General features: G+C 41.0%; 1 protein-coding gene across 1 annotated transcript in view; it reads left to right on the forward strand.

The window, feature by feature from the left end:
• The window catches only part of ANKRD44 (ankyrin repeat domain 44), a 125,434-nt gene that overhangs the window by 71,296 nt on the left and 40,661 nt on the right, over window positions 1–13,477 (forward strand). The window contains exons 8-13 of the mRNA XM_085299560.1: window positions 1,056–1,198; window positions 2,592–2,804; window positions 4,273–4,351; window positions 7,802–7,916; window positions 11,172–11,254; window positions 12,530–12,647. Of these exons, the coding sequence (XP_085155686.1) occupies window positions 1,056–1,198; window positions 2,592–2,804; window positions 4,273–4,351; window positions 7,802–7,916; window positions 11,172–11,254; window positions 12,530–12,647 (751 nt within the window). The remainder of the gene's footprint in view (window positions 1–1,055; window positions 1,199–2,591; window positions 2,805–4,272; window positions 4,352–7,801; window positions 7,917–11,171; window positions 11,255–12,529; window positions 12,648–13,477) is intronic.

Below are 13,477 nucleotides of genomic sequence, written 5' to 3' on the forward strand. Positions count from 1 at the left end.
ATAAGGACTATCCCTCAGTTTGCCTTGCTTTAATTCTGATGGTTAGGGCCYTCCTGAGAAGTTTTGAAACTTCGGGGAGAAGAGGAAACTAAGGAGTCAGCTGGCCTRTATGTTGCATTTTGAAGTGCTCAGCTCTCCCCCTCTATTTTATAGGGAAGGCCTAATTCAAGAGTGGGCATTTTACTCCTGAAGACACATGTTCTGTGAGCCTGGCAGTCGACTCTGTGTGAATGTCAGAACTGTTGTGATTATTTCAGTCTGCAGACTGGATACATCTGTGTGTGTGTGTATATTTGTACATATATACAATGTGTAAGTGTGTGTGTATCTATACCCACATATGCACACAATAAGTTCAAATTCAAGCACTTAGGCCATATATTCATCTTTTTTTTCACAAAAAATGTGAATGTGTATGTTAATAATACAGTTTTAGAGAGTCACAAACTTTATCYAAAAATCAGTGGATTCAGTAGAAAATCATATGTTGATTTTGGTAGGCTTTGGATCAAGTTCTTCATTCACTTGAATACAGTTTAGTATTCTGTCCTTGATGCTGATGGAAAATTAGTTTATCATTTATTAAATAAATTAGGTATTATCAAGAAAAAACTGAACATTAACAGTTGGGTCTACAGATGACGTCAACAGGATACTTCTGGGAAGATTAATATTGTCATGTTCCTGTACTCACTGTTCTTTCTGCAAAAGGGAGAATAAAACATGAACTTTAGAGAAGTAACAGGGAAAGAGGTGTAGTTTTGTTTCTTTTTAATGGCTGGAAAACTAATACACTAAGGGGAAATTTGACAGATGTGATGATGTATGTATTGCATGTATTGTATACATACAGATGTATGTATTGCATGGATTTCTTGACAAGTCCTGGGCCTTGGATTAAAAACATTTATGGGAATGCTCTTTTTCTTGTAAACTCTGAGTGTGTTATGAAACAGCAGCAAAAAGGGCAGAGCATTACCAAGAAAGCAGTAATTTGGGGGAAGTGATGCAGTAGGATGGTACACTCATTGATTACTATCTCTTGTCTTTTGAAGGTCACCTGGAGGTTGTTGCCTTACTGATTAACCATGGTGCGGAGGTGACTTGTAAGGACAAGAAGGGTTACACTCCACTTCATGCAGCTGCATCCAATGGGCAGATTAATGTTGTAAAACATCTCCTTAATCTGGGTGTAGAGGTATGTGGAGATTTGGTGTTTCTGTGGCTTCCATGTTTCTCCATGTGTTTGAAGATACTAATCTTTCCGTATGGACACTACAGGCATTGGCAGAGTTTCTAAAGAAAATAGTTCCCACTTGTGGACCATAAAAAGTGTCTTGTGCTTCATCTAGTTTGTTGGTTCAAGTTCCAGGAGACATTCTGGACTAAAAATGTGTAATATKGACAATAAATTCCAGGCAACTTTGCTGAAGAAATTGGGGAACATCTTATTCCTATAAGAAGACAGGATAATGAAAGCTCCCTTTGTGCAGTATTCCCTTTGATACCATGAGAAGTTGTTCACAGTATGTGCACTAAGTGTTTACTATGCTGCAGTTCAGACAGTTTAAATTTAGGGTCCTTTATTTCCTCTGTAGTTGGTGGAGGATTATTTTCACTTTGGAAAAGATCTTTTTTCAGAGCACAGACTTTTATTAGTCTRATATTGTCAAACCGGTTGTACAAAGCAGTGTGATGACCACAAGAGTCTGTAGTGGTTCATCAGAGTTGTCAAATTGCATTGCCTTGCTTTTGCAATGATACTTCACTTCTGCCAGCGTTACAGCCAGCAGGCTTGACCTGACAAGAGAAAATAAAAACTCTGTGTTCRCAGGCTGTTGACTGTAAAGTGGAAGACGAATAGGTGTTTCCTGTCATTAGCAGTACCATGCTAATAACTATCTTTAACTTCAACATTCTCCACCACTAGGAATATGATCTTTTAGATGGCTAGAATTTGTGGAAGAGTATTCAGATCATCCCTGAGTCTTTTGTACAACCTGTCGCACCTTACTTTACAGAACAACAGATTAATTCTAAGCCAGTCATTAAAAAATAACATCTTCTTAATTCTATCCTCATAATACAGAACTACTGGAAGTGGGTTCTTATTGAAGTGTAAATGGCTGTGTAATTTCTCCTTCCCATCACTCAAACACCTTCATACTCTTCTCGAAAGAAATCTATGTAAAAAGATCTTAAGCCTGATTCTGTTCACAAAAATTCAATAGAAGTAATTATTTTTAAAAGATTCTGAGCTTATTATTTATCCTACTTTTCCCCTTAAAYGTAAAACCTTTCCAGCTTATTAAAACTTCTGTTTTCATCATTAGATAGTCCTACTATGAGTTTTAAGCTTCAAGTTGACTTTCAAAATTTGCCAGTGGGGTAAAAAGTTAATAATAGTAAATGTAAAGTATTCAGAGTTAAGCTCTCTGGGAGTATATTTTTGTCAATGAAATTTGCTGCTGAACAGTATGTCCTCTGACAGTTCAAGCCTCCAGCTATTTCTATTTGCAGTGTGTGATGCATTATGTAAAGGAATAAGCTGATGTCTGTAATTTTAACTGTCTCTCTTTGTTTCACTTTAGATTGATGAAATGAACATCTATGGAAATACTGCACTTCACATTGCCTGTTACAACGGTCAGGATTCTGTTGTTAATGAGCTGATTGACTATGGTGCTAATGTAAATCAGCCTAATAATAATGGATTCACTCCCTTGCATTTTGCTGCTGCCTCCACTCATGGAGCACTGTGTCTTGAACTGCTAGTGAATAATGGGGCAGATGTAAACATTCAGGTAAAACTTGCATTTCAGCTTCAATTTTATTTTATCCTATTTTGCATACATCAAGAGTCTGGAAACTGTAGTAATGAACTGCAGCACGGCTTTAGGCCTTTCTTCAGGGAATCGACTAGTGGAAGAAGAGTGGTGCTGAGAACATTAATTGTTAAACTGGATGAGATTAATTTACAGCAGAAAAGCTCTCAGTGCCTTAATAGGCATAATGACAACCTAGGCCAGCCACTTTCCTGAAGGCATGAACCACTGCTAAAATAAAGCTCTGGTTGCTCTGTCAAAATCTTTTATCAGTGAACAGTGGTAAGTCTAGGAACTAYTCCTTTTTGGTGTTTCCCTTCCCCTGCAGCATACATTCAATTAAATTAAATTAATTCTAACAAGTTTCTTTTGACTTTTCTGAGAAGTAAGAAATCAAGGTTTTTTTATTTACCTATTCTTTATAAAGCTGGATGCTATTTAGGATATGTGAATGTTCTTGAAATACAATTGATAAATATCRATGAAGCTGGAAGGGAGTTGTTTCAATCCAGCAGAGAGGGTATTGGCATAGGTATTAGAAGACCAAGGATCTCTGAGTTCGTATAAGATCTTGGCTATTCTACCTTAAACTTTACATGTTTCAGTTTCCCGTCTATAAAACTGGTCTCCTAGCTTTTAACACCTATGGTAAGACCTTTGAAATCAGTGGATAGCCAGCACTCTATTTAAAATGAGGTTAGAAATTGTGCTTGCCAGTGAATGCAAAGCTCCATTCCAGTAAAAGTGAAGTGGCATGAGTGGTAAGGTTGGCATCCTTCCCTTAACTATTTTCTCAGCTCCTTGGCTTCCCCAAGCTTAGTTTCTTTCTCTAGACCCCAGAACACTGCTCTCCCATTGTTATACCTTTCCTTCCTTGTGCCTTAACTGTTTTCTAAATATCTTTTGTAGACATCCTGTTTTTCATTAKGTGGAAATTTATTAACCGAAACTTTTTAATGTCGTGGCTTGTATTTTAGGATGTGTCTGTAAAATGCAAATAAATAGGTTATATTTCTTGAATCTCTCTGAGACTGCTGGAACTTAGCTTAGTGCTTCTTTTGCCTTTTTTTTTTTATTTCTCTTGATACAAGGAGTAGGGAAAATGACTATAGTGGGAGATATTATTTTAAAATAATATTCTAGAGTAGTACATCATCTGTCAGTAGGTTTCTACTAGGCATTATAAACAGGCAGCCAGGCTCTGAGGATAAGCTCATCTCCAGACTATTTCTAGCTTATTGCTAAAGAAGCTGTTATTCTTGTGTGCTTATACCTTCTGTGCTTATCATCGTGGACAGATTCAGTCCTACAGCCTTTGAAGCCAGTGGAGGTTTTATCTGGAGACCAGCTGTAGTATATTGAGCTATTTGTATTACCTGCAAGATTTCAAATCATTACCATTACTTTAGATGCTAAATGATTGTTTTTATGTTTTGTTTTTGTTTAGAGTAAGGATGGGAAGAGTCCACTGCACATGACAGCTGTCCATGGGAGGTTTACACGGTCACAGACCCTCATTCAGAATGGTGAGTTTCACTGCTGGGTCGATGATGGTCTGAAAGACCAGTCATTGACAAAACTGGAATTTTTAGTTATTCTGACCCAGAGCACTGACATAGTAGTCTGTTTAGCTCTCTGTCAAATTCTGTCTTTGAGCTGCACTGGCAGCTCTCGTTCCACATCATCATCACAAGTGAAGTTTTTGGTTGTTAGCAAAATCCCATGTTCTTCCAGCTGACAGTGGTCTATGTAATCTTTTGTGATCTTATACCTGACAAGACTTAAAAGCTGTATTTAGGTCTTTGATCAACTTAGGAAAAGACACAACTTTCTCCCATGATGGAAGAATGAAAAAGATCTTCTGACTTTCTTCCCTTGGGAGTCTATGTGCTCTCAGAGCTCGGATCATTTTGTCTTATCCCCCGCCCCTCTCCCCCCCACACACACATGCAGCAGCTGTACTTCTCTCACCTCCCAGAGCTCCGCAACCTTCTCATAGCAAACCCTCTTCACTAAGTTTTGAGTAAATAATCTGGAAGGGAAGGAGACCATTAGAAAAAGTAAGAAACTAAAAAATAATAGAAAAACAGAAGAAAATTCCTGGAGTAACCAGCAATAGAATCTAGGATTCCTGATTATCAATCATATTAATTAAATATTTGTTTTGTCCAAGAATACTACAGAGTATGATAAATGTTAGAACTGGAGATCTGATGGAGGCCTTGTAGGCCACAGTTTGTTTGTTTAACTACAGCCCCAAACTTGGACATTGTAGTATCTCTTGAGAGAGCTGCTCTGTGAGAGATATTGAAGAAGGCTGAGCAGATATGCTATAAATGAAATGTTTACATTTACAAAAAAAATGTGTTTTAAATGGAGATCTCTGGTAAATCATGCTTCCTTCAGGTTATCACTCCTTGAATAAATAAAATAATAATAATAGAAAGAGCTGGAGGCAAGCTGAAAGAAAWTGTGCTTTAATGCAGTTTTGAGTTGTTTACTCAGATATGATAGCTATTGTTTGCTCAGTGTGGGATCTGTGTATGAAAGAGTTGGTAATTCTTCCTCTGTTCCTTCAGTCTTCTCTACTCTTCTTCAAGTTACTTTGTATTTGATTCTTCCTGCCTTCATTTCCTGCCCCTATAATTTTAATATTGTGAACAGATTTAATTGCAATTGACTTTATGGCTCATTGTTATTGGATATTGTGGAGGTCAAACACGTGAGTGGTTTATAGTTTTACCCTACACTACTTAATGAACTGGCTAACAACGGCTCAGAATTTTTGGCTGTTATCTCTGAGGACTGGTGGAGGAAGAACAGGGTTAAAACTGGAAAACTGCAACTGTGGTACCTATCTTTAAAAGTGGGGGAGCTGGAGAATGAGATATACCCCAGCCAAAAAATCTGAAATGAGTGAATGAATGAGCTGTAAACACTTAGAAGATAGGGAGGCCAATCTAGCATGGATTTCTGAAGAGTAAAACATGCTGAAATGTGTCAGTTGTCTTCTACAGCAGAGTAACAGTCTTTGTGAATAGAGCACAGTCCTTTGGCTTTTCTGTGGGCAGGTCATGTTCATGATGGAGTCCTACATGGCTGGAGACTGCACAGCCCCCCATGCAGTCTGTCCCAGCATTTCACTGACCTTTATTTACCATTCAAAATGCTATATASCCAGACCTTTTACATATTCTCATAAAGTATTCTTACTGCAAGGTGGTGGTGTATGGTCTGGATGAAAATGTTACAGTGTGGGTGCCTAACTGGTTGAAAAGTTAGCARTACACTTAAAGGTTAGCAATAAATGGAGCATCCTTGAAATGGAAGGTGTAGCAAGAGGATTTTCAAGTTTTTTCCTGGGTCTGTTACTGTTCAGTGTTTCTGCCAGTAACATGGGTGGTGAAATAGATAGTACGTTTTTAACATTTTGGGAAAATACAAACTTGGGAGCTACTGGTAGTTGGGCAGAAACTGGAGTCAGAATTGAAAGTGATCCGGTAAGACTGGAGAACTAAGTTRCAGTGTGAGCAAATGGAAGTAAAGGTAATGCATGCAGAGGGGATTTATTGGCTGCAAAAACATGGAAGGGCAACAGCTGGGTGGTAGGCAGCAGTGCCTCAGAGTAGGATCTGGGGCTTATAGTGGATCACAAGCTGAACATGAGTCAACAGTGTCATGCTGGTTTTTTGGGATTTTTTTTTTTAAGAGAGAGAGAGAGAGAGAAGGACAGACATCGTACAGGAATATATAAATAGGAGCAGGGTCAGCAGGCACAAAATAATCRTTTTGCTCAGCTCAGTATTGGTGGACTTCAGCTGTAGCACTGCTTCTGGCTTTCGGCATTTCACTTCCAAAAAGGGTGTGGGCCACTTGTAGAGAACTGGCTGGGAGGCCGAGAATGGTTGGAGTGTAGCAAACCGGGCTTACAAGGACAGATTTGAGTTATGGGTTGCTTGGGCCAAAAAGAAAACAAGGACTTGATAACAGTTTTTACATCAGTAAAAGGCTGCAGTAGAGAAGAAAGGAATAATCTGCTCTTCTGACTTGTGAGGATTAAACAAGAGGTGACAGGCTGAAATTGCAACAGGAAGTTCTAGTTAAGCACAGTGTAGGATTTTCTGGTCCTATAAGGTAAGGAGATACTGGAACAAATTGCCTTGGGCCCAGTGAAGTCTCCATCTCTTGAGGTCTCTCAACAGGTGAGACAGATATCAGTCAACAAGATCATAAAGAGTAGACTGAATCACTGACTAAGCTTTTTGAGGTCCTTTCTTACCCTTTTTCTATAATATGGAGGAATCAATAGGTTCTTAACACAGCGGTGCAAATGCCGCCTCCCATCCAGGACTGTGCTCAGCTTGGCAGGGCTGAGAAGATGTGCCAAAATGAGGGCAACTCGGCGCTGCTCCCAGCAGCTGCTCTTGGCCACTGTCAAACACAGGAATTGGACCTGTAATTGGTCTGTTTTGGTTGTTCTTGCGTAAGACATGGAAAAAGCRCATGCAATGCTTGCTGTTTGCAGCGTGGGGCTTCTGGATGAACTCCTGTTAACATCATTGTGGTGTAGGTAGGGTTGAGTAGCAACAACTTAAAGAATGATGGCACCATCTCAGCAATTTAGTTTTGTAGTTCAATTCAAGTCAGCCATTTGTACTTTTAGCTGAGCAGCAAGTCTGARTCATGTTATTTACCATTGTATGTCATCCTGTTCAGTGTTGGGGAAAAGCAATGTCAAGTATACTTGGTGGAATTGGAAAGAATTGGAGAGGGAGGTGAAAATGCTGCTGCCAGAGCATGTTTGGTACCTATTGCTGACAGCTGGCAGCTTGCTGAGTGCTGGTTCTCCATCTCTGAAATCCAGCATCTGTGTGGCTGAACTGGTTATGCTACTTTCATTAAGAGATGGAACATTTGTAGTCACTAGTTCACACTTAATCTGGCTGTGTTAATCTGTATGAAAACGTCTTTTGCAGGAGGTGAGATTGACTGTGTTGATAAGGATGGTAACACCCCTCTGCATGTGGCTGCACGATACGGACATGAGCTTCTGATTAACACTCTCATAACCAGCGGAGCTGACACTGCCAAGTAGGTTGCTGCAGCAGATCTGTTTCTAATTATCAAGTGTGATGTCCAGTGCCAGGAAACACTTGTCCTCAGGTTCTGAAGTATGAAGGTTAAAATGGATAAATATAATTATACTCTGCTTCCTTGGGGGGTATGGGACTGAAATGTGAACGCTTGGGAAGACGGGAGGGAGGGAAGCCCTGCCAAGTTGCTATTGTGCCAAGCTGTGAGGTTGCCAGTAGTACCAGTGCTATCTCTTTTTCCTGAAGTGCTTAATCTCTATTGTTTGAGAAAGTCTGCAGCAAACACTTCGTATGGGAAACACAAGTGAAAAAAAAAAATCAAAAGCCAACCAAGGGAATTGCGTGCTTATTCCTTAGTATTTAGATTAGCTTAATTTTCAGTGACATGCCATACTCAGTGACTATCCCTTGTGTCATTGTGATATTGCACAGGATAATCAATAGAAAAGTAGCAGTGCAAAGCAGATGTTGCTCAGGTTTTTCTAAGCTCATTGTGACTGTAAAGCCTGCCTTGATGTTTGTGGTTTCTGATCTTCAGTTGGCTGAAATAATAGGACTACTTTATCTGATTAGTGGATTTGGGGCCTCTTTTATGAATAGGGGGACAAGGAGTGGAAATCAGACACAAATTTCCAAATGTCATTAGTCCTTCTGCTTCAATTCAAGTAGATTTTTTTGTTTTTTAATCTCTTTCACACATAAATCAAGATTATATCCACAATGGGCAGATACTGTGGACTGAAAAATCTGGGAGGTGCTTGATTTTGAAGAGTAGTTGAGTTGAGATGAGAATGCTCTGTCAAAATAAAAAAGAAAACCTAAAGGTAAACCTACAAGTATAGGGTCAGAGCAGTGTCATGCCGTGAGAGATATCTGTACGAAGTGTTTAATAGCAGCATCTTATTCCTGAATATGAGTTTTCTGCAGTTAAATGCAYGTCTTCGAAGTATAATTTAAGAGAGTCTTCTGCCTACAGATTACCATGGAATCAATGACTACTTTAACTTACTTGGTTAGGAAAACCTGCTTCCAAATATTTTAGTTTTGGTTGATTTTGGTTTTGAAGATACTTGCAGCTCTCAATGTTGTGTTTATTTGAGGATATCTAAAAAAGTGACACATTTACCTGTATTCCTGTATCAACTATAATGACTGTCATCGAGTTGACTGGCATATTGTTTAAAACCCTCTCCACTTCCAGTAGCAGAAATATGTGAAGTGAGAAGTCAGCTGAGATACCAGGCAGATCCAAGTGATGCTACTGTTCTAAATAAGGAGGATTTGAGTAATGGGAATGAACTTTTATATGTGTTCCCTGAACTGGGCTTTGAAAGAGAAAGCCATACAGCATTGTTAGCAGCAGCAGCTACCAACAGTTCAGTCAATCTTTGGAGACAATTGTATTTCAAGGAGAAAGTACGTAGGCAGTGGGAGGAACCAATGTGACCAGCACTATGGAAGTGTGACACTGGCTAGCAGATGCGCAGATAGTACATTTTGATGAAAACCAGCCAAGACTGGGTGGAAATCTTGACTAACAGAAAAAATGTATTGAGATAACTAGATGAAGGAGATGGAAGGAAATGGCATGGCAATATAGAATATCAATGGTAGCTTAAATGAATCCACAGCTAAAAAAATGCAACCTGTTTAGACAAGTGCAGTGGCTTGGTGGAGCTTATGCTGTTTCCTTTCAAAGAATAGACTATCAGATAATATTTCAATAGATTTACTCCAAGGAAGACATAAATGCTGATGCTGGCAAAATTAAAATGAATACAGTACCACAGGTGATTCCTTAGTGTAGTGAAGCAGCAGGAATGACAGATCTAATGTGAAGGCAAAGATAGGATGGCACTCTGCATTCTGGAAAAAAATGAGTTTTCTAAAAACAAATACATGTGCATATAATATAAAATGTATGCAGTGTTGGAGAGAGCAATATGTCTTTATAAACATTCACATTTTGGAGGGGCTAAAGCTCCATAAGTCATGATGATTCATGATGAACCTTTCATAAAAACAAGTTCTTACGTCTTTGGATCTGTATCTGAAATTCCCTTCCATGAGATCGTGCTCTTCCATCCATAAGTTGTCTTGCAGATATGAGTTCATTTGCTGTTGTTCAGGAGTTCATCATTCTTCAAAAATGCATTTGCTGAAGCAAGCAGTAGATGCTAATCTTGTGGAGAAAGCTGGTTTCAGAGGCTTCATATTTATGTGCACTTGGAGCACTGCCTGTAGAATAATATTTCTAGAATAACAAGACATTCCCCCTTTCTTCCCCCTCCAATGTCTCTGCTCTGAATAGTTTATAACATAATTGTAAAGAAGATCATGTGTTAACAGGGTGAGGGGAAACAAAGTGAAAGTGAGCATGTGAGGAGATCAGCTGGAGCAAATAAATAAAATGTTTAGTTCTTAGGATGTGGAAGAAACTGCAAGTGGTGTTGCAGTCTAAAAAAGTGTGCAAAGAAGAGTAACTGGTTACAAAGAATCATCAGAGGAGCAGGAGGTCAAATATTGTGGAAACAGTGCAGGAGAGCAAAATTTTCAATTTCTGTACAAATAAACGTGGTGTGTGTGTATGTATGGTATACAGCAAGTATGTATGTTTATGCATTATATATATTAAGTGTAAAACATATTTAAGTTAAAATCTTATGTATTTTGACTAGAACTGGATGTGGAAAGGACGGGCTAACTGTATGATGTGCAAATGTGGCTACAAGACAAAATGTTTAAATTCCTGGACGGTGGTGCTTGGAAGTGAAGTGAGAGACCCTGGAGCCTCAGTGGAGAGGGAAGAAGTGGAGGTTTTGAAAACCCAAGTGAGAGTTATCTAAAGTGTGTTAACTGCAATGAAAATTAATTTCAGAAATAAGTAAAAGCTGAAGCTTTCTCAGTATGATGCGTCAGGATGGCAGTTGCAACACGTGTAGCTGCTGCAGGAATTTGTGCATTTGAGGCTGGGAACAGGCTCTAAGCAATAGCTGTGCTCTTACCTCCTCCCTCACTGTATATTCACCTGAGTTTTTGGAAATCTTGCTGCCACATTCCATTCATAACGTCATGCCAAGATTTTGCTGTTTCTTAGTATTTTTAACTCCTGAGCCAGATGGTAAGGAAATACAGATAAAATTAACAAGGCAAGAAGAAGCTGCTTCTGCAGGAGGAGCTTCTCATGCGCTGTGTTTSTAGGTAGCCTGGATTTTTATGTGACTCTGTGTAATGAGACTGTTATGCCTTTCAGGTGTGGGATCCACGACATGTTCCCTTTACACTTAGCAGCACTAAACGCTCACTCAGACTGCTGCAGGAAATTGTTGTCATCGGGTAAGTACCTCCAGCAGTGCCTGTGGAGCTTGAGTAACCTGTCTCTGTGCTGCTTAAGGCCCCTTTACATTCCCTGTTGTGAGTCGTTCCAGCGAAAGACTTCCTGTGCCGCCGTGCGGGGCGGTGTGGTGTGGGTCCGTCCTGCCGGGTCTGGGGCGTGCGAGGCTTTCCTAACCGGCTGCAGGAATTCCTCCCGTCCCAGGGCCATCCTGCCTGTGGCCCTTTTCTCCTGGCCCTTGCAGAGTTTGTGTGCGTTTGCCAGAACCAGGGTGGGAACTGAGGAGCCTTCTTCGTGTTGTAGGAGTGTCAGATGCTGCTGTTCCTGTTTTGTTTTCCTAAAGTAAAAATTACCTCCTTGAGGCCTGTGTTGGAGCAGGTATTTACATCTCACTGAAGACAGTAGATTTTAGATGGGCGCTAGAGCATGTTTCTGAATCAGAGGCAGAGTAAAGAAAACAGGCTGGCCACAGCTCTGTGGGCACACAAAATGAAATTAGTTAGTGTAGTATCTGAAGAGCAGTCTCTGAATYCAAAGCAGAAGAAGCAACAGTTTGCTGACACAAATGTTTTAAAAGTTAATCAGGTACCAAATCCTGATATTTTTTTCCAGGCAGGAGTTCCCRTGAGTGAAAAAACAAGGCAGATCATATGTTTTTTTTTCTAGAAAACTGTTTCATTCCTTAACATTTAAAAATCTCTTAAAACTACATTTTTCAATGACCATGAGTCCTGCAGGRTATTAAAAAGTGTGAAAACTGTTAATTACATACCCCGCTACAGTAAATATTGGTGCGCTCTGGCCTTGAGCACCACATCGGGAAGGAAGAGGCAGAGCTCTGGGTGAGGAGAGCTGGTGCTGTCCCGCTTGGCTCGGTGGCCTTGTGCATCTTCACAGCTCTCCCCGCGCCTTCCTGGGGGCCTCTTTCCAAAACTGGAAACAAGCTGAAAACCACACGCAATCAGAACAGCCCCTTCTCGTGTGCAGGCTAGCTCTGTGCATTTTCTCCTTTCTTTGTTTTCTGTCCTCGTGTGCGGCTGTTGCAGTCCTCTTGATCAGGATGGCCCACGAATGCCGGGCGCGTGGTTTCTGGTCCCGGCAGGGACGCGGCGCAGCGCTCGCTGCAGCAGTAGCTGCTCTCTCTGGAGAGGTGCCGAGCTGGAGCAGCCGCTGGCCGTTCCCACCGTGACCTCTTTTGTGACTGTAGTTGCTTGCGTTCTGTTTTTCCTAACTAACTGATTTTTCTGTCTCTGCAATGTTTCTTGTGGTTTAACTAGGACAAAAGTATAGCATAGTGTCCTTGTTTAGTAATGAGCACGTGCTGTCTGCAGGCTTTGAGATAGACACCCCCGACAGCTTTGGGAGAACGTGCCTCCACGCTGCCGCCGCAGGAGGGTGAGTACCCCGAACTGCAGCTCTTTGGCGCGATCCTGGGATTCAGTTGCAGATCTGGTGCAAGTCAGCTTGGCTGTGCCGTCCACAAAGCAGTTTATTGTGGTGGAAGGGGGAAGCAAAGCAGTTTGCCGTAGATCCTGCTTGCTTGAGGCTCTCTTCTGACCTGGGCCCCACGTAGGGCKTGTGTACGAGGTGAAGGAGATAGGCTGCCCCCCTCCACTGCGGGGAGCTGGGCTGTGGTTTGAAACATGGCTTTCTTGGCAAAAACTCTTCCTTTTCATGCCTCTATAAAGACTGCTTAGCCTTTGGGTGGGGATGCTGCATACTCACCCAGGGCTTTTTAGTGGCCAGGCTTGCTGCTGAGGGCTTGTGGTCAGCAGGGAATGGTCAGCTCCTAGGAGCAAAGTGGAGGGAGGAGAAGGAGCTGTGGCTATTGGGAGCTGCTGGCACAGTACAGTTATTCCCTGCCTCCTCCTGTGGGCTGTGTTCTTGCCTCAAAAATGCAACTTCGCAACCATTCCCATCCAAAGGCCTGCCTGGAGTCTGAGTGCAGCTCACCTCCCTCCCTCCYGTTTTTCAGGTGCAAGTTTAAAAGTTTCTAAAAGAAGTTCACCAAACTAGARAGATGGTTGTCCTCTTATGGCAATGCATTACTGATAAGTGATGGGAGCCCAGAAATGGAAACGGATGAAAACTGAAATATGTCAGTTTAGTTTGTAACTGTAGCATCCGGGTCATTTGAATAGTCCAAGTAGTTGTTAGGGGAGTTCTGCAAATTTAACCTCGTGAGATTGACAAGGATTGAGTTTTGACTCTTCTGTTGAGGACCT

The sequence above is a fragment of the Rhea americana genome, unplaced genomic scaffold (genome assembly GCF_003343005.1).
Source record: "Rhea americana isolate MKP2758 unplaced genomic scaffold, rheAme1 scaffold_15, whole genome shotgun sequence".
Taxonomy (NCBI): Eukaryota; Metazoa; Chordata; class Aves; order Rheiformes; family Rheidae; genus Rhea; species Rhea americana.